The following is a 22,712-nucleotide window of genomic DNA, read 5'->3' as shown; positions in this document are numbered from 1 at the left end:
AACGATAGGCTTTGCAAATGCATAATGATCAGGGCTTGGGAATTATTCCAATGACAACCAAGCGAGAAGACATGAGGAATAAGGTCAAGGAGATGTAGTGGCTAGTTTATGCTGTTGTTTAAGACCGTTTTAGCATGTAGATGCTAGTTTGTTCCGTACCCAACTGGGTAATGGCTACAGAGGCTACCCTCTGCAACTGCTATTCTTTACAATGACTAGTCTGTGCAGTGGCTACTTTGTGTATCTGTATCTGTATCTATATAGCCGGTATGACCGCCCTTTGGCGTAACACACCAGCTTCGCAGGCACGCGACGCGGCAGCAGCTGATTATATTACACGAAACGACCTGTCACACCTAACTTTTGCACATCTATCTGCAAGTGTTCTTTAAAACTATCCAGAGAAGATGCTCCTACTGTGCTTGGTGATAACGAATTCCACCAGTTTTTGAAGACGTCAATCCTAGCTTGGTAACTCTGGTACTTAAAGTCATGGCTGTTTCTTGTAACCTCCATGAAATGTCATGGAGGTTTTATTATATTTCAGCCATACCATAGGTATGGTGAAATATATTGTATTCGTAATGTTTCTTTCTTTCTTTCTTTCTCCTGTCAAATCTTCAAATCGAATCAACTCCGTCGTTCCTGGACCAATTGACTTGAAATTTGGCACAAGGGTAGAGTGAACCAATACCCTTAGGTGTTTTTTTTTCATTTTTTCCATATCTGCCTTTAAAATGATTTTATTCATGTTTTTTGCCATTTTTATGTACATTTTGGCCTCCTGTACCCTAGTATTACAGCCGAATGACCTCAAATTTGGTACAGAGGTGCCTTGATCATATGCCCACAAAAATCCATTAACAGTTTTGGCATACGGTACAACAAAATGCTTAATTTTGCCTTTTTTTGCTATTTTTTTGCCAAAAAATGACATTTTTGTCTCCTATACCCTCATTTTACAACCAAATGACCTGAAATTTGGTATAGGAGTGCCATATACATATGCGTACATGAACTCAATAACACTTTTGGCATACGGTACAGCAAAATGCTTAATTTTGGGATTTTTTGGCCATAGTTTGACCAAAAACCTACGCTTTTGGCTCCTGTTCCCTGGTTTTACAACCAAATGACCTACATTTTGGTAAATAGGTGCACTAGATATTTATTCAAATGACCCATGTATGATTTCTGGCATAAACAACTTAAAAATGATATATTTTGGGATTTGTTTGGTAATTTTCCACTGGCCAGAGGGATCAACGACCTCGTCGACAAAGTCGTTGACCTCCCACCTAAAGACAGCATGTACACATGTCTATACACTAATAACTTGATTAAAGAGGCAACCAATCACGTAGCCTGAGTTAACATCCCGAAGGGGCTTTGGCAGCCAATCAGTGAGCCTGGTGTTATCTGGTAGAGTCCATTCTGGCACGGAGGGGGTACTTTTTTTTAAATTCATCTTTGGACTGTTGATTATATAAAGTCTCTCAGTGGGAGTATTTTTGAACTGGTCTATTTTGCAATTTTAGATGGGGTGTACTGGAAGAGTCCATTCTTGTATGGAGGGGGGGGCATTTAAAAAAAATCGTTTTGGACTTGGGTGATTATGTCAAAGTGTTTCATTGTGGTTATTGTTTTACTGGCCTATTTTGCCATTTTACATATGGTGTGCTGGAAGAGTCCATTCTTACATGGAGGGGGATGTTTTGGTGATTACGTCTAAGTCCAGTTTTAGCGGATGTATTTTTGGACTGCACCACAGGGGCATCGCAAGAAGAGTCAATTCTTCACGGAGGGGGACGTTTTCAAATTTAGTTTTAGACGGGTGATGATTCAATATTCCATTTATAGCGGAAGTGTTTTTGCACTGGTCTATTTTACCTTTTCATGCCTTTTTTGCTTAGTTCAACTTTGGACTGGGTTGCTTAATCAAAAGACCATGTGGGAGTATTTCTGGACTGGTCTATTGTGCAAATTCACATGGGGTGCACTGGAAGAGTCCATTCTTGCACAGGGATTTTGTAAGATTCATTTTTGGGCTAAAGCCCACTTAGTAGAAGTGAATTTTAAGCAAAAGTGTTCCATTATTTGCACATGGGTGATTTTGGAATAGGCTATTGTTGCAAGGGGGGAGAAATGGCTGAAATATGCTGTATTTGCTCTCAAGCAAATGTCGGCCTTTCTAGTTTTACCCTGTGTTTGTCTGTGTATCTGTGTATCTGTGTATCTGTTTATCTGTGTGTCTGTGTGTCTGTGTGTAAACAAGATAACTCAAGAACGGCAAGGTGAATTGGTTTCATACTTGGTGTGTTGGCACTGTTTGACAGCCTCTGATTTTTATGATAACAATTTGATTATGTAAGGCATCGCCAAAGCTATCTACATTCCATATATCGTGATAATCCTTCATCCCCTACCCCTACAATGGGATGATGCAACTACGCAAGTGCGGAAAAATGCCTGTAGAATTCCGGGAATTTTTGCGAATCGGACATACACTAAACTATTAGGCTAGCCCCGAGACGTTGCCTAAAAAGCACACACCAACCACTACACCATCACCCATTTCACGGAGGTCTGAGGTCTCCGAACGCTTGTTATGGTCTGTTCATCCATAAGTTTAAGTTTATCCTTAAAAAGGGTTAACAGCGTCTTCGCTGGAAAAATATAAACTTAGTCAACTTAGACAGTCTCTGAAGCTATACATTTAGAACAAGAACAAGAATAAACGAGCTGAACACAAAGCGTGGAAATTTATACTCCCACCTAAACAGGGTTATAACGCCTCGCTCATACACTATAGGTAAATTACCAAATGTTTGTAAAACTACGCACGGATGTCACTTCATTCCAGCCCGAAAGTAGGAAGGTCAAGGCATGGCACTTACGCTCGGCTTCCTGCGCCTCTGCTTTTAGCGTTACTCGACTTGGAGAATTGCACATCAGGGTGAAGGTGATACATTCTGGCCAAACGCTGAAAGCTCAAGAGTGATATTTTAGTCTTTGGTCGCCTGGGACCCACCACATAAGGACACGCTTCCGCATGCGTTTACATTTCCCCATCTGCCAGGCCCTGGAAAACATACAGTCCCTGATCCTGATAACGGAGCCTGCTGCTGGTCGTTTTCAATATATCATCTCCAGCTGTTAGCCAATCAGAACTTAGGTGATATCTATTAGATTTTAACGGCCACGATGGTTTAAGACTAGGACTCGAAAAATAAGACAAGTTCATGAGTATATCAAACTGTAATCTGATTGGCCGGGAACCAGGATACGGCAAATCAGGCAAGCTTATGAATATTCATTGCGCATGATTCAACGTCTGAATTTGCCGAGATTCGGCTCATTGATTGTAGAACATTGACGAATGAGAATGCATCCTGTTTGTCGTTTAAGAAGAGGACTCCTGATAGATAACATGGCGTAGGACTCTTGGAGTGTGTGATGAGATATGAGATGGAACAGTCACCTCTAAATGCATTGCTGGTAGAGGTACTTTCACTTTATGTAAGAAGATTCAGTGAAAATTGCTTCGTTGTTGGCAGCGGATAATGTAAAGCTCATGGGGTGAAGCCGACATTGACAGATATGAGATGCCCAGGTGTCCCTTTGGACGTCATTGTTCTAGGATAATGGTGATAGTATGACGAGTGCTGTATTCATTCTCTTCGCCAAGAAGAGTATGTTTTTGTCGACTTGGGTCTGTATGTAGGTCAACAGCATATAACTCGAGAAATTGTGGATGGAACTTTGTGATTTTTGGTAGGTGTGTAGCGATTGTCGAAAGGAATACCAAGTTCGAAAATGGTTTACCTGGCGTTTTCCTACGGTACTGCAGCGAGCTTGGTATACTTTTTGCGGTTTGTTTTGGGCAGCATAAGTCAGAATGCAGCTAGACGATTTTCACGATACTTGGAAGGTGTGTAGCGGTTTTGGAGAGGAAGGTCAAGTGCGAAAATGTTTACCTGGCTCTTACCTACGGTGCTGTAGCGGGATTTGTATGTAAGTGCGTTTGTCTGTATGTAAGATTCGTCCCTTCTACCAATAGAGGATCCGGATGATATTTGGTAGGTGGGTGGGGGTCAGAAAAACGAGGGTCAAGTTCGATAATGGGCCCCCTAGTAACTGCCTAAGGTACTGCAGCATAACTTTTAATTTTGACACTTCGTGTTCTGGACATACTGTGGTCATGATTTTTGAGTGGTAGATAGCCCTTGGGGCAGAGAGTAAGTGCTGTGAGTTTGGACCCCCTAGCGGCTTTTTCGGAGCTGCAGGTACCGATTTCCTTTCAAACTTTGAACGAGAATAACTTGAGAACGTGGTGACGGATCATCAGGATTTTTGGTATGTAGATAGAATGAGTGATGACGTAAACAATGTTATACTAATTATGCAAATCAGCAGTTAATTTGCATAATTAATGAGGAAAGTTCATAAATCCATGCCAACAGCATATAACTTAAGAAGCTGTGTACGGATTTTGATGATACAGTCAAACCTGCCCGAGCGACCACCTCTTCTCAGCGACCACCTGGCCATTTCGACCGCTTTTTCTCGGTCCCGATTTATTTTCCTATTGACGTAAGCATTAAGCGACCTTTTCTCAACGACCACCTGTCCAACGCGACCGCGACCGGCCCAAATTGGGCCCCTTAACGACCGCATCATTTTCAAAATTGAGGTTTTCATAGATTTTTGATGATAACTAGCACGATTTTGTGCCGAAATCGACCAGTTTGCGTCGGATTTTGACTGCCAGTATGATGTTATGTTTAGAATAAAGATTGCGGTGGTCAATGGGTGGGTCAATGAGACAGTCTACTGTAATATCGGAGGAAATTTGTAAGGAAGATCTGTGTAGCTCATACCTTTTTAAGAAAGATCTGTGTGAGTACTTTTGTCCAACTGTACTGTACATTCACCCTTGGGTAAGTACGCTATTGGGACGTACCGGGCATAGAATTCGAAAGGTGCACCGTAGTTATTTTAGATACGGCGATTAAGAACACAGCGACACATAAAGGCTTGTATGGTAACTGACAGCATGAAAGTTCCCTTACTGTCTAAAACGTTAGTGTACAAATATTGAGCTTTAAAGCACTGTATCGTATAAAAGCTCGATAAGAGCTTGGGGTTAAATTTACAATTTACAGTGTGTGTGTTGTATTTGACATTAAATACCTCGCATCTTTGCGTGCGTGCAGTGTACTTGCTATTTGCCATTAAACACATCGGAAACTATTTATACTTTGCATAAGGCATGTTTTGAGTCGATACTCTTCTCAGTGACCACCTGTCCAAATCGACCACTTTTTGCCGGTCCCCCGGGTGGTCGTCTTGGGCAGGTTTGACTGTATTTGGTATTTTAGTAGCGGTTGCAAAAAGAAAGGTTGTGTACGAAAATAGTTGGTGTAGCATTTTTCGTTAGGACGGTAGCGGGCCGAATGTGCGCGTCTGTTTGTTTGTGGGATGCATAACTCGAGAAGCATCGAAAGGATCCTGATAATATTTGGTAGGTGGGTAGGGGTCAGGAAAACGAAGGTCGAGTATGATATTGGCCCCCTAGCGGCTTCCTAAGGTACTGCAGCAAAACTTCCATTTTTGACATCTCGTGTTCTGAACATGCTGTAGTCCGTGATTTTTGAGTGGCAGATAGCCTAAGTGATGACTTACATAATGTAATACTAATTATGCAAATGAATAGCTAATTTGCATAATTAATGAGGAAAGTTCAGAAATCCACTGAATTCCATGATAGGACTTTCAAACTTGTTTGCATTGCTTTTGGCTGAAAGGTACTTAAGATAATAATCTACATGGAAAGATGCATTTAATTGTAATCAGTGGCCAATTAACAGAAATTAACTGTTTTCTATATACATTTGTATCTCATTTTGACCTATATCTATGGACACAGCTGTTTCACAGATGTTTTGCTGGAGGAGGCTTGTGAGCTGGACGCACTGACAAGCATGAAATTCTGATTGACCAGGGATGCTATCAGGTCATCTGTGTACAATGAGGTCTTGTTTTGGTATTATTTGTGGGTTTGTGAGGAACACAGTTCATGCAGCCATTTGCTTATGAGGTAGGAACTATTTAGTAATACATAAATAATGGCATGATTATTTGGCGAAGAGATGTGTTCGTCGAACTCTAGTTTTTAATCAAAGTATCAATGTATAAAGGTGGACCCAAGAATGTTTGATTATATTATAAAAATGACTATTACTTTTTGTAGATGTGTACGTAAAGCCAGACGAAAATAAAGCAACATTTGGAAGAGCACTGTAAAAGGTAACAAAATGTCACCAGTAACTTAACAAATTGAAAAACGATTCGAAACCCAACGGTGGCTACATATCCATACGGAGATGTCAGGTCCACATCAGGCGTACATGGTGACAGCATTTCCAGCCAGATGTATTAACCACCGGTTGAGAACTCGGTAGGTGAGTTGCTGTCGTTCCAACCCTTCTTTTTGTTATGACAGCCGTGGCGCCACGCACTAACTCACAACACCATTTCATCTACTTGTTTCTATTGCAATATCTGAACTGCTGAGTAGGTGGATGTTTCTGATGGGTTTGAGGTAATTATAACCGAGCATTTGATAAACCGATTTTTCATTAAGGAACTGCCAAAAATCGATTTTCACAAATATTGGCTGTCAGATATAATAAAACGTTTTGTCATCAAATTTCCACATGTGTCACCATATCACAGCACATCTACGAGTATGCCCACAGTCTAATCCTGTGTTTCTCCTAATATGTATCTGGGCCACACTAAAAACACTCTTGCAGCGTCAAGCCAAACAAAAACCTGTTAATTTCCCTAAACAACAAGAAAAAAAGTACTGCGACAAAAATTAACACCTATTTTACTTCAATTGGCTCCAAACTGGCTGCAGCGTTCACTGGTGCTTAAGCAGTCTTAGGACCCGCACAGTTTTCTTTTAAATTCACAAACATCTCCACTGAGTTCACATACAAGCAGCTCATGAACATTCCTTTGGGAAAAAGCACTGGTCTGGATGGAGTGAGCAGTAAGTTCATCCGACATGCTTGCCTAGTCATAACAGGACCTCTCACTCACTGAGTCTCACATTTACAACCTATCCTTCTCTACAGGCGAAGTTCCAAAGGACTGGAAGAGACCCAATTAAGTAACACCTTTGTTTGAAGATGGGGACAAAACCAGTTGTAGCAACTACAGACCAATTTCAGTCTAATCATTCAATGATTCATTGTTGTGCGGCTGTCGTCCCTGTATATTTTGCGACAAGTCTGCAGCAACAAGCTTAAATCATTGACACGTCAAAATGACGACATCACTGCCCATCATGCATCATCCCCTTGGGACGAAACACAGCACTCCTTTGAGACATTACGGCGGCGCTTTATGGCGGCGCCCAAGTACGGACGGCAACGAAAACAATACAGGTTCTGCTATCGCAAACCTGTAAATATTAACGCTTTGATATAGTGTTCTTAGTCCTTTTATTGCCAGCAATAAGTGATTAAAAGCTTAGATGTTAACACTTTTTTCCCAAGGGATTGTATTCGTGCAATTTTTGAGATTGTTTTAAAGTGATGGTAATAGTATAAAGAATGCAACCGCCCCCGAGGCGTCGCTACAAATAACGGCTCTTTGTGGCAAATGTGCAGAGGTTGGCATTTACGACACACCAAATCCGTGTGCTTTCGCACATTTGTGACTGATTAGTCAAAAGGAAGTCATTCCACCGTCATGTGGGATTATCATGTAAATGCCTTTCCGAAGGGCAAAACGTTTAACCTCTGACCTATTGGTTCTGAGTCCAACGAAAACACGCCACGAAACAGATGTTTGTAGCTTATTTTAGGGTGACTCTTCATTATGTTGAACAGGTGTTGATTGTGCTAGCGCTGGTGCCTACTTCAGAGCAGAAATCGATTGCTAGGTCGAAGAAAAGGCATAAGCCTCGCTTGCAGTAATTCATTACACTCGCCTACAAGAAGGTATGTAACATAAATGATTGGAATGCTACCAAATCAAGTTTGACGAGTTTTTTTTTTTACTTAATTGTGACCACTAGGGGTGGGTACCCGTACGGAAACCTCAGGTACAGGTAAGGTTCAGGTCAAGAAGATCAGGTCCATGTCCGGACCTGAACCTGGGCCTAATCACCTTATTACCTTATCATCTTAAATCATAATTGATAAATTCATGAATGGGCGATATTCCAAACAATGGTCCATTCCGCTACAAAGGAATCTGTTTGGTGGAGTATCTGACGTCCATTGGCGTATCAAAATCCTACCTTCAAACTGTAAACAATACTAACTGATTCTGTTTTACACCAAATATGACTGTAGAAACTTGGTACCGATGACTATCAACTCTCCTCTTATTCGCTCTTGTTATTTTCTTAGACCTGAATGCCCCCAAAGCACGTGAATGCCTGTCGGTATAATATGTTCATTTTCTAATAGGCCCAACATCCGGTCCAGTGATTTTTTTCAAGTCCGTCTTTTTCGGACCGGTCCAACACGGAAAATCGGTTTCGTACCGGTACGCTATACCAGTATCCACCTCTACTCACCACGTAACAAGACCTGAAGGTCATTTCAAGGTGTGGCACGTAGGCCACTCCAAGGTTACGGGTTGCATAGTAACACCATCTATTCACCCTAAGTTAAAAACATAATGATTGAGCTTAATTGCTCACTAAGAGTGAGGACTATCAGACCCAGCAGGCGAAGCACGTCTGTGTATTCAATGATGTGCATAGCGATCAGCAAAGGTAACATGCTCAGACACGAATATGTCTAAAGTGGAGATTGTTCTAATGTTGGAAAACCATAGTTACTATCAGCTCAAAGTTGAGGTCTTATAATAGTCTTGTATGCCCGCAACAATGGCAAATGTCGGTGGGTGAGTGAGTGAGTGAGTGAGTGAGTGAGTGAGTGAGTGAGTGAGTGAGTGAGTGAGTGAGTGAGTGAGCGAGTGAGCGAGTGAATGAGTGAATGAGTGACTGAGTGAGTGACTGAGTGACTGAGTGACTGAGAGAAGGAGTGACTGACTGACTGACTGAAGGAGTGACTGACTGAGCGACTGATTGAGTGAAGGAGTGAGTGACTGGGTGGATGAAGCAGTGATTGTGACAGTGTGTGTGTGTGTGTGTGTGTGTGTGTGTGTGTGTGTGTGTGTGTGTGTGTGTGTGTGTGTGTGTGTGTGTGTGTGTGTGTGTATGTGTGTATGTGTGTGTATGAATGACGGAAAGGAAGGGGGAGGGATTAGGATGTGAATCGTTTCTTTCTAACCTGTCGAGGGCGATGACCAGTAGAGCGTTGGTGGAGACGTATAGTGAGGCGGTGCGGACGTAGTTGACCACCATGCAGGTGTTGTCTCCGTACTTCCAGGAGTGGGCCACCCTCACCACATAATAGTCCATGATGAACGGGACGCACAGAAGGGCCACCAGGAAGTCAGACAGTGACAGGTTAGCTATGAGCAGATTGGTGACCGTGCGCATCTGCTTGTACCGTGCGATGACCACCATGAGGAGGAAGTTGCCCACCCCGCACACCAGCATGATGAGGGTCAGCAGGAACCCTATGGCGATCTTGAAGGCGTCATCGTTGAAGTTGTTGACCAGGGAGTTGCTGTCGTTGTCCGGGTTGATGTCAGGGTACATGGCGCTCCACTCCGAACCCACCTCATCTTCGGGATAGTCAGTGGCGTTCATCGCTACGGTCAAAATAAGAGAAGTTGGTAAGACGATGTCAGTAGGACTGGCGTAGCCATTGTCCAGCTCAGATTCGTTGTGTTGAGACGCGTTCATCGTAATTACGGCGTGCTGGCAACGCCGCGAACTTCTGTGTGGTGCTGTGAGAGCAGTGCTTTATGTAGAGGCGGCGGTGGTACATATAAGACCGGATTGCCAATGAGGCGCGCCAGGTACTGACGTCATGACGTCGGGCCGTCCGCTACGCGTCACATCACTAAATGCCGAGCCTACTCCTACTCACCGTTCCCCAGACTGTTTTCATGTGAAGGCATAATCGTTTTGTCTAGAGGAAAAGGAAACATCGACAGATGAATACATTTCAAATTTTACAGGAAAAAAACGCCAGAGATAAGATTTCGCATTCTCACCTCACTTGAAACAGATCATGCCTACATATAATGGTTATTTCTGTTCTCTCGAAACCTTTCCACATGGCAAATTGTTGTCGTGTGGCCCATCAACGTGCTGACTCGGACCCGTGCGGGGTGAGATATCTGAAAGGCCGGTGATTAATATTACCTGCTTGGGAGTGAAGGCAGCAATGCGTCGTCACAGGTGTAATAACATTACGTGTGAAACGACGTCTTTGAAAACATTAATAACATCTCTATAGAATACTTAAACGTCCTCGTTGCCCTTTTTTTCGGGGGAGAAGGGTAAGGTTTCAACTATCAGCATCGCTCCTTTAGAGCCAGCAAACGATGATCTCCGTTCATTTCATCACTTTTCTTCCCAATTCCCTCCTTTGATAACCAAAGGTAAATAAATGACTAAAATGAATTATTGACAAAGATTCAGGGCGTGGATCAACAGATGAATTTAAATGACATTTTTTCACAATGTTCTCCCACTTAACTATAGGAAATCAAGATTGCGACTTTGCTTTTGATGAGATAATGGACATTGATCTTCTTGCCATTTAGCTAAAAACTGTAAGGTTGATGATGTAATTGCTTGGCATTAGAAGTTGAGTCAATGAAAGTAAACTAGCAGAATCCAGCTGAATTACAGCCACGCTCCTTATGTCGTAATTTGGATCAAATTGCGTGCTAGAGCACAGCGCGGCGTGACCGCGTATTGATGAGTTCTTTGTACCACAGGGCGGAGATGGAATCCTTAATGTGACCGGTACTTGTGTAAGTCACATTTGTATCCTCTTCCCGCACTGTAGAATCTCTTTGCAAAAAGTCAGTGGTACGCCGACAGCTAATGTTCCATCGAAGTCCAATTATAAACGGTTCCTCAGCGGGTTAAAGGGGGAGACAGGCACAGTGCACCTTACATGCCCACGCCTACATGGCAAGGTATGAGGGGAATGCCAATGCCAACCTAACCTGAAATCCTGATGGCCAGGTGGCGACACAGACCAGCTCTCTGGAATCAGATCTAAAATTCCCTGAGGAACTCTGCCTCAGCCCCATTGGAAGACCTTTCCTGGGGCTGCTGGTGGAATTCAGGCCGACAAAATCACCCGGTGGACTTAATTGATCCGGCGGGGATAGGAGCCTACAGAGCCTGATGCTGAATGGTAACTACTCGGTCGTACAGCCTTGCTTTCCAAATCTCCGAGGAGACGTCGTTGTAGTGAAACAACTTCTCACCAGCAGCAGTGCAGAACTCCCATGGCACTACGGCCGTAAAATCTGCTCGACATTCGATCAGATACCTAGGTTATAGCTTCTTTGTCGGAACTTGAGAAAATATAGCTTCTCTCTTTACAGGAGGATTGGAGTCATTCGTTTTCCTGAGATCAGGCGTTAGATAAACTTGATCGTAAAGCACGGCACTTTCAAAACCCAACCCCGTGAGCAGCTACGGCAAAATTTGCAGTATAGTTCGGAGCGGCAATACTTTCACGTCACTGTGTCTGGAAGGTGAAATGCAATATTCCTGAATGTTTGCATATGGTTTCATCTAAACCCATAATCTGTTAGAAGGCAGGCAGGTTGGAATAAGCTCCTAGCCTTGACGAATGTAATCTTATTTCTTATTGATTATATTCAGTCTTCTTCACCGGATGACATCGGTACGATTTAAGAAGTTACCCACAGACCTGCCGCATATTCTGATAATCTGTAGACTGTCGTGCTTCTTTTGGTCTGTTTCGGGTTATACATGGCACATTAAGAAAGTTGTTTCTACCATGTAAACGTTCGTTCGTTCGTTCCTTCGTTCGTTCGTCCCATAGCCTTTTAATCAGCCGTAAATCAGCCGTAGGGGCAGCACAACGTTACATGTTATGCTGACTCAACAGGCCCTCTCCGGGGCATGGTGAATGATGTAAATCACCGTGTGGCTGATACAACACGAAGGTTCGCCAGACCTCCGTCCGGGTGATTTGTAGTGAATCACCAACTCCAGACAGATCAGAATGGTCATGCAAACGTACACGGTCGTTATTATTTTCACTCCGCCATACCATAGGTATGTAATTATGTATGTATTCAGAATGTATCTTCTTCTTCTTTCTTATCCTGACGCGACTTTAAAGGGATTCATCTCCGTCGTTCCTGGGCCGAATGACCTGGAATTTGGCACAAGGGTAAAGTGGGCCAATACCCCGACCTTTTTATGCTGTTTTTTTTTCTTACCAAAACTGTATATTTGTGCCTTCCGTGCTCAGGTATCAAGTTCAAACGACCCGAAATGTATATTAGTAGGATAGTGCATGAGATATTTACTAGAAGGACCCCCTTATCATTTTGGCCAAATGCACTTAATTTACAAGTCAATTTGACGGGGTATCTACTCCGCCCTCGAGCGTTTCGCCATATATGGTAAATGACTGAGTACACGTTGCCCGTATGTGGGACCAGGTGAGTGTTCAAACGTCATCCGCTGACTGCGCCATTAATTTATGAACACCGCTACGAGAAAAAGCTAGTGTGAAGACGTCATTCTCAGTGCTATTGCCATCAAAGCATGTGAAAATAATTCAACTGTGGCAGAAATCTCGACGCCACCACAAGAAGCTAGCAGTAGGAACGTCTTTAGACCGTGTCTCGCCCTATCAAGTGCAGCATTCACCAGAAACATGTCATCGAAAGTGGCATAAACTGACTGTTTACCATCGACCGCCTTGAGAAGGTTCCATTTAACATGTTTTATGGATGTTTCAGAAATCTGACGGACTTTTGCTGCCAAACACGTAACGTTAAATTTGTTAATTGCAAGAAACGCTATATTATGACGATGTTTTGTTTGTAAAATGTCAATACTTTTGTAGTCTCAGACTTACGCTTTGTTTCCTCGAATTCTATTACTGTCCATACGTGTGTACAATTTACGCCAGAAACACTTGACTGAACTCGACATTTATTTTGTATCTATCTGAAATATCGTTGAAATCTTGTTTGAGTGTCTGCACATTTAGATACGCCAAATAAGTCTCATAAATTTGTTTCTGACACAATACTCAGTCTGATAGTATACCATCGACCATTTTTTAAAACTTTACAGTACGTAGAAACTTTGATATATAAGACAAGAACAGGGACTGTCTCTGCCTTGTTTAGATAAGCAGGAAATCTTCACATCATATCCACGCCGTCTGCTGTAGATGCGTTATGCCAAAGTTCAGGGTCGCACGTGTTGCGTCTGTAGAAAAAAATACTACACAATTTCCGTTTGTGAAATGAATGTTTTCTTTTTTGGAGAACAACAGCGCCTTCTTTGTTAATGTGTGAGTCACTAGCATGTTGTGTGCGTGCTGTAAGGCCATTTTGATTGGATTATATGGATGACATCCCAGCGCCCTTCAATTTTCGACCGTTTCCAAAATTAAGGAAAAAAAGTTTTCAAGCATACTCTAAATCGTACAAAGCAGCTTCAAAATAATCAAATATATGCCGTGGATTGCAAAAATAAATATCGGAAAACGTGTACTACTGTCATAGAACATTACAAGGTCAAAGAAGATGTGTAAGAACAAAAATGAAGAACCTATTGTTTGGTATACTATATTCTGTGTGTTCAATCATTTGTTCAACCTTTTTGACCACTTTGATTTCATAATGAAGGCAACTTTTTTATGTAAAACTTTTTTTTTATTCGCACGCTTGCATTAGTTTTTTTTTGATTCCCAGAGAATATCATCCATATAATCAACATGGCCTATAACCAAACTAGAGTTCGGCGACCTCATACCTCCATGAAATATTCAGTGTTTTTGTCGATTCTATGTTTGTTGATGATGACTTGTATGTAATGGTATTCGTGTTATTTCTACTAGTTGTGTGGATACTTATCACATGGGCACCATGGTAACATGCAACAGGTGTGGGGAATCTTTATGATGTTTACATTATCACGTTATGATAGTACTGGCAACTTGCAAATAAATGCTCTACGATGTCAACTGTATATCGCAGATATAGGGGTGATTTCTTATATCGACAGATACGAGGCCCAAAATCTAATCACTTCCAGCTATCATCACACCCCACCAACACATCAAGTATGAAACCAATCCATCCAGCCGTTCTTGAGTTGAGGCTATCGTTTCCCCCAAACAGTTGTTGTCAACTGATCCAAAAAAAAACAAACATATGTTCATGGCTATCACTGGCAAAACAAATCACCTCACCATCTGCTTTGAGATAAGGTGATTAACAAAGAGGGAAACCACGATGCCTGTTCCAATATATCGCAGATATAGGGGTGATTTCTTACATTATTACATTGATTATATCGACAGATACGAGGCCCAAAATCTAATCGCTTCCAGCTATCATCACACCCCACCAACACATCAAGTATGAAACCAATCCACCCCCAGCCGTTCTTGAGTCGAGGCTATCTTTCCCCCCAAACAGTTGTTGTCAACTGATTAAAAAAAACATATGTTCATGACTGAACAAATCACCTCACCACCTGCTTGGAGATAAGGTGATTAACAAAAAGGGAAACCACGATGCCTGTACCAATATATCGCAGATATAGGGGTGATTTCTGATATTATTACATCAATTATAACGACAGATACGGCGCCCAAAATCTCATCGATTCGAGCTTTCATCACACCCCACCAACACAACAAGTATGAAACCAATCCATCCAGCCGTTCTTGAGTAATCATCTACACAGACAGAGACACATAACAGAAAATTCCATTCCATGACTTTTCATGGAGGTAAAAATAAGATGAAAATCCGACTGCAGTGCAAGACCAGAATGAACGTACCGTGTGCCAGAAAATTTGAGCTTCTCAGTAATAAATAAAAGTTCCAGGAACGAGGGAGATGATTTGATTTGAAGATTTGACAGGAGAAAGAATGAAAGAAGAAGAAACATTACGAACACAATATATTTTACCATACCTATGGTATGGCTGAAATATAAAAAATTTTTCGGGTCAAGACCTTAAATGTACACTATGTAGTGTCCATCCTCGCATGATAAGTTTTTTTTTTCAAATCCAATTTTGGAACAGTCCATTTTTGCATAAGGCGAAGGGCGAAGTGAAAATTGCTGAATTTGCTCACAAGCAAATATCAGCCTTTTAGTTTAACTTCGTTTGCGTGTGTGAGTGAAGGGGGGGGGTGTCTTAAAAGGTTTGTTGAAACAGGGGCCGGTACAGGCTTTAATGGCTTATGAACCCGCGTTACCAACAGTAAATTTATGAATGGCATCCTATAGGGAGGGGGGGGGGGGGTAGTAAAAACAAGATAGGTAAAAGTTTCCAAGACAGGCACCATAACTGTTTACAAGAATGAAGTAACAAAACATGACATCGGAGTGAACGAGGCATTCACTCCTTCATTCAAGAAGCGCACTGGTGTAGTAAGGGGGGCGGGTAGCGCGGTATACTGGTATCACTTACCAAGTTGGCAACTCATGGCTTCTATATTGGGGGTACTTTTACAACTATCCAACAAGTTTCACTTCTGCAACTGTAGACATGGATACCTTACTAGTGTCACTTATAATATGATACAGTCAAACCTGCCCAAGTCGCCCACCGGGGGGGGGGGGAGCGCGGTATACTGGTATCACTTACCAAGTTGGCAACTCATGGCTTCTATATTGGTGGTACTTTTACAACTATCCAACAAGTTTCACTTCTGCAACTGTAGACATGGATACCTTACTAGTGTTACTTATAATATGATACAGTCAAAGCTGCCCAGGTCGACCACCCGGGGGACCGGAAAAAAGCGGTCGATTTGGACAGGTGGTCGCTGAGAAGAGTATCGACTCAAAACATGCCCGATGCAAAGTATAAACGGTTTCCATTGTGTTTTATGGCAAATAGCAAGCACACTGCACGCACGCAAAGAAGCGAGGTCTTTAATTAAGGGTTAATGACCCGCCCCGAGGTGTATATGGTGTCATAATGCCTGGTCCTTTGCTATAACCACCGAATAAAACTACCGAGTGAGCAAAGCGAACGAGGTGGTTCTATGAGGTGGTTATAGCAAAGGACCAGGCGTTATGACACCATGTACACCGAGGAACAGGCGGGTTATTAACGTTATTATCAAATAGCCTACCCAAACTTACAAACTCCTGTATGACGCATAGATCCCTTGGTACCATACGTGTGAATTCCTTTGTCGAATTTGTTCTTTCACTTTATTTATTTTCACTTTATTTATTTAACCAGGCATATACAGCTCAGGTCAATCTAGACCTGTTTTTCAGGCAATCCTGGGCAGAAACAACACAATAACATTAAATAACAACAATCGGCACCGGTGTCGATTTGCATCAACACTGGTGCCGGTGTCGATGCAAATCGACACCGGTGCCGGTGTCGATAAATTCTGACCAATCAGAAGGGCGATACACGCCGGGCTGGTGGGAATCTAATTGTTACTTCAGCGCCTGGCTATGTGATAATGTCAAATAAAACACGAACACTGTAAATGGCTATATGATAATGTTTAATATATCGAGTTTTTATACGATACAGTGTTTTAAAGCTCAAGTATTTGTACACTAACGTTTTAGACCGTAAGGGAACTTTGATGCTGTCAGTTAACTACCATACAAGCCTTTATGCGTCGCTATGTTCTTGATCTGAAATAGCTACGGTGCACCTTTCGAATTCGATGCCCGGTACGTCCCGATAGCGTACTTACCCACGGGTGAATGTACAGTACAGTTGGACAAAAGCACTCACACGTACAAATCTTTCTTAAAAAGGTATGAGCTACACAGATCTTTCTTAAAAAAGTATGAGGCTATATACGTTTCAGCATTCGTTCACTTTATTATGATATAGATATTTTTTTTAAACTTCTATAACAACTAAATTCGTTTTTTTTTTACAACGATTTCGGCACAAAATCGCGCTAGTCATCATCAAAAATCGATGAAAACCTTAATTTAGAAAATGATGCGGTCGTTATGGGTCCCAATTTGGGCCGGTCGCGGTCGCGTTGGCCAGGTGGTCGTTGAGAAAAGGTCGCTTAATGCTTAAGTCAATGGGGAAAAAGTCGGGACCGAGAAAAAGCGGTCGAAATGGCCAGGTGGTCGCTGAGAAGAGGTGGTCGCTCGCGCAGGTTTGACTGTATTATTATTAGGACGATAATTATTAGGACACAACACAATCAATCCATTCGCCAATTCGGTACTTTTTCGTCATGTTAACCATCCCTGCAGAAGAAAAAGATCTTGTTTTCTTTTTAAATCAGGCAAAAATTTATGAGCGCAATGATGTCATCCATAAGATATATTTTCTGTGGCATAAAAAAATTGACGCAGGTAAAAATACTACTTTAAATTCCTAGTAGTAGATGAAACTTTGACACCCCAGTCCGGGCGTTCCAACGCGGTGGAAAACATTTGTCATACAAATGGACTTCCACATGCTTTACATGCTTCAACCAATTTTTTTACCATAAGCTAATGTCAGAGGTGTATGGCGGCACCGAAGTATGGAAACTGTTTCAAATGCACTTAACCTTAGAACCTGTTTCCATTTGTCTGTAGCTGCAGGCAACTATCTGGAAACCGCCTTCATTTTTCTTTTAGTTTTCAATAATACTTTGGTGATATCAGATTGAATTTCACAGGCAGGTTATTTTCAAAGGTCCCATGGAGGGAATGCTGAAACGCACCCTTTTAAAAGTATTCGAACATTTTGAGTGAGACAAAGACGAGTTCAATTTTGTTGGGAAACCTCCAAGAAAATGTCTTTGAAAATTCTTAGTCAAGATTTTGTTTGAAATTCAGCGGTTTCACGCGTGTAAACATTGTACCGATGTCACTTTACAATGTACTCCACTAAATGATTTTGACGAGAACTCATACATTTCTACCGTTTCAGACGTTTTTAAAACAGATTGAGCCAACATATCATAGGACATTTTATGCCTAAACCTTGTGATGGAACCTAAACAGTTACAAAGAAATATGTAGTAAATGTTGTTATGAATCCTGTGTGACATGAATCCTGTCTTAGACTTCACACTATTCTCAACTATTTTGTTTAGTTGTACAAATGACTCAAACACAGAACCGGCCGTCATTTGTCTTTAACTATCGTTTTGGCAGCTGCCTACATTTTGCTTTTAAGTTAGAATAAATCAAAGACCGAATGACTTTGTGATGAATCATTCGTTAAGGTTTGCAGTCTATATGACAGTTCTGTATCATGCATTTCATTAGGGGAGGTATGTTGGCTACAGTTGCGTCTGAGCATTTACCTTCGCCAAGATGTTTTGAGGAGCGCGTATTTGTGTGTGTTTGTGTGCTCGTGCGTGTGTGTGTGTGTGTGTGTGTGTTCCTGCATGTGTGTGAGAGAGAGAGAGAGAAAGAATAGACTGCATGTGCACTCCCTATAACGTCTGCTGAGATATAATTAGTGATTAATTCCCTAAATACAATTACTTTAGCTCAGAGAGAGTTAGTGGATATTGTTTATAATTTAGTCGTCACAGCTTATCAAGTAAAACGGCATCTGGCGTTACTGTATGACATCCCTGCCAAGCTCAAATAGCGCACTGAAGTAAACCTGACAACTTCTGGGATATCTTACTTCCCGTCTGCGATAAGTGCGCTTCCAGCAGCCGTTCTTAAGTCTAATTTGCCGTTATGCCTCATTAAAGTCTATTGAATGGAGCGTCGTAGAATGCCATTGATCGAGCAGACCGATAAAGTAAGTTATTAGATTGTCTGTTCAATTTTCCCCAACTGACAAGTTAAGGCGTCTTAGTGTCGGTCCAACTTTGATTATTTCCCCGCGGAACGTGTCTGCATTTACTACAGTTTGAGCGCAACACTGCACGATTCCTGCTTCAGGACGATTCAAGTGGGGTCTTTTATGTAGACGACTAACAAATAGTGTCAGCGCGCAGATTATACAGATATACTATGTATTATTCAGACAACAGTCATTTGATGTTTTTTGAAATCTTTCTCAAGAATGAAACGTAGTACGTAGTGGGATTAGGATATTCTAATTCAATTAGTTGCCAATATTTTTATAGTAGATTGATTTTCATATGATTTCTGATTTGCATAGCTTTGAAGCTTAAATAAGAATTATATGAAACAGAATTTTACAATAAGAATAAAACCTAAATAAGAAACTTTCACAAATACTATCGAGTAGTCTTATCTAACAACCACACACAGAGACGCCGATAAGATAATCAAGAGGAATAAAATCTTTTCCTGGCTAACATTTACTACGTTCAGACATGACAAGTGTGTGCAAAGCACCAATTTCCAACGGTTTAGCTACATAGCAACATTGACAGACTTGGATCTGTAGCTCAGCTGCTGAAAGATACATGAGCAGGCCATCGAAATCTCATCACTTTCAAAAAGCTAATGTAGTTTATAGATATGTCGATAGGTGACGCCGCTGACTTTAGCGAAGTGAAGTTGCTGCTTGGCTCCGATGTTGAAAGTAAACATACTCTTTTTGTTATTATCTAGATTAGGACAGATTGGACCAAGGACCTGTTTTCTACACGATTCCCAGACCGTGGGAAGAGCTGCTCTTGATCCACAAACTTTTAGTCTCTCAACACCTCATCTGCATCTACCGTGCACTAACAACGTTAAGTAACAATGGTTGCTAGGATACATCAGACGATTTCTGACGGGTGCAAGTTGCTCTCTCTATTTATCTTGACAAGTAGACCACGTCAGCCGTTCCATTTACTTATCTTGGACGTTAGACATGATGAAAAAGCGGCTCTCCTGCCAACAGGGTCCTGAAGCATAAACAAGGTGCTCCGGCATGTTTGTTTCTGTTAGAAACACTCTAGTATTTTCCACGACCAGATGCCTATGAGCCGAGAGCGATGACCTCCCGGCCAGTTTTTTGTTACAACGACTCAAAGAAATTTTAGATGGTAGCGGTCATTCCTACTTGTTCTATTCATGTAACTCACTTAGTGATATCAGATCTATATGTACCATGATAGGATTTAAAATCTGACATGTTTATCCAAACCTCTCGTCATAACTTGAGTATCGATACTGGTAAGCTAAGGTTTTATAAGATCTGTAAAACAGCACATACTATGGAAAAATACTTAGAATTAGATGATTTTGATTTACGCTCGGCAATCAGCAAAATTAGAATTAGTGCCCACCCTCTTGAAATTGAGAGAGGGCGGTACAAGAAGTTATCTGTGTGTGAAAGAACGTGCAAGTAATGCACGTCAAACGTGGTGGAAGACGAAACACATTTTATGTCAAACTGCTCTTTCTACGATTACGAAAGAAAAGAGCTGTTTGAAGAGACCACAAATTCCACCCAAACTTCCTCACATTCGCTGACAAAAAGAAAACAGTTCTCCTTCTAACATCACAAAACCCACACGTAATAGAAAAGGCGGGATCATTCGTCTTCCTCTGCCGTCGAAAAAGGAGTCGAACCCAATAACCCAGAATCTAAAGTTAGCTTTTACAAGCTTTAGATTAAACACTTGTGATATTGTATATTACACTGTGTGAATCTCTTGTGTTACCTGCAATTAGCCCACGGGCAATAATCTGCAATAATCTCTGTTATGTTTATCCCCCTCCCATAGTGTGATGCCACAACATTTGCTACATCGACTGTGGAACCTGGTAGAGGCTAGGACTTCAATACGGACCTAATAAGGACTTGAATATAACGTTATACGTACGTGTGGACCCACCTTTAGTAAGTGATTACTTAGTTCTCAAAATGTATTACTTGAAATGCTTATTTCTTACTAATTTGTATACGCCATAGATGGCTCTCCTTAAAATGTGCAAAATACTATCGACTTGATGACAAACAACAGGCAACATCACCGCTTTCTGTATCTTTCAACAACACTTGTGATGTTTTTTGAAAAAAAAAAATTAGAACATAGAACATTAGTATTGGTTTATGGTTTGGAATAAATTATAGCAACCGGTGGGATCCCGCCTTGTAAAGAGGGCATGAAGATATCAACAACATCCTAAAAGATTGACTTCAAATCCCCAGGATGGTGTGTTGGCTGATGAAGTTAGTTAGCCATGGCCCTCTGATAGACTAAGTCAGATCGCTACTGTCACTATTCGTTTACTCTGTGTTTATGAATTTGTTTGAGTTGGGCGGTTGTGACATTTACATCGGCCACATAGAAGACACTAGATTGCCGTTTCAATAAGCATTTTACTGACTTTGTAGATTAACAAGAAATGATTATTTGCTACCATTTGCAACTGGCTGAACAAATAAATGTACAATCATCGTTTAGTGCTTTCTATGTTCATTTGACCTGGTGTAAACACGCTGTCCAGTTTCTAGATATCCGTCAGTAGGTCTTTTCGTTCTTCCTATCAAAATATGTGAAGAGAAATAAGTGACCTCAGACCTGCATGAAATGTATTGGGTGTTTGTAGACCTATTGTGTATTTTTTTTCCTTTTTGTCTATGGTACGTGGTTGGAAAAGTGAGCTTTTTACTGTGTTGGTTGTGCACCATGCAAAAGTCTGAAATTCCATTTTCTGAATTTGTAAGTTTGGACATGGATGAACATTACTTATTTTGGATTTCTTAAGTATATAACCAACCAAAGTACCTTGAAGTTGAGACGACTTTTTGCTACCTTTTCTTTTGTCTCATGTATTTATTCTGTCACAGGATGGATTCAGTGCTGATATTTTCCTATTTCAACGCAGCAGCTAAATCTCTTTGGTGTGTTCTTCCAATGACATTCATTGAAGATTTATTTCTGGAGTGTTATATCACTTGACATTGGAAGGTTATTTGCATAATTTGACCAATGGTACTTTTACAGTAGTTCCATAGACAATATGAATAGTGGTAGCCCCCATGGAGCAGCAACAGTTAGTCCCCAAGGTGGTATGATATTCTTATTCAATCCATCCACCCCAAACCTAAATCTCTTGTAGCATCTAAGCCAAATTTAACAGCAGAATTTACTATTCAAAATGTTCTTGTCAATCCCATTTATAGATGGCAAGCTGCTGGCAATGGAAACTTTGAAAAGTTCAGAAATCTGTTGTAGCCAGAGCAAACACCCAGCAAACATCCCCCAAACCAATGAGCAGTTGCTTAGAAGGGGAAAACAATTTCATCATATATTTGCAGTGACAAAATGCAACAAACGATAATGAATTTAGAATAGAACAAAGCATCCACCACCCTACATGTACTATAGATTAAGCAGGCCCAAAAACCAAGTGAATATGACTGGCCCAAAACTACAAATTACCTGCATAGAGTATGAAAATGGCATCGCCAAAGAAACAACAAGAAACACAGGAAAAATCATACACATACCTTTCTCCTACGCTCTTGCTCTGTACATTTCTCCTCCACTTTAGAAAGGTGTATTTCCTTCTGTTTAATACCCCCTCACATCAGGCGAAAATCGATCGGACGACGAGTCTGCGAGCTCTAAATTGCGAGGAGGCATGACCCTGCTGCCGACGAAGAAATGGCAGAGTTCCCCCCTTCCCGTCAGGGTCATGCCTCCTT

General features: G+C 41.4%; 1 protein-coding gene across 1 annotated transcript in view; it reads right to left on the bottom strand.

Moving 5' to 3' along the window:
* Positions 1-22,712, bottom strand: part of LOC118420150 — a 35,000-nt gene that overhangs the window by 2,824 nt on the left and 9,464 nt on the right. The window contains exon 2 of the mRNA XM_035826859.1: positions 9,061-9,747. Within this exon, the coding sequence (XP_035682752.1) occupies positions 9,061-9,747 (687 nt within the window). The remainder of the gene's footprint in view (positions 1-9,060; positions 9,748-22,712) is intronic.

The sequence above is a fragment of the Branchiostoma floridae genome, chromosome 7, assembly GCF_000003815.2.
Source record: "Branchiostoma floridae strain S238N-H82 chromosome 7, Bfl_VNyyK, whole genome shotgun sequence".
Taxonomy (NCBI): domain Eukaryota; kingdom Metazoa; phylum Chordata; class Leptocardii; order Amphioxiformes; family Branchiostomatidae; genus Branchiostoma; species Branchiostoma floridae.
This window is presented reverse-complemented; position numbering and strand designations above follow the sequence as displayed.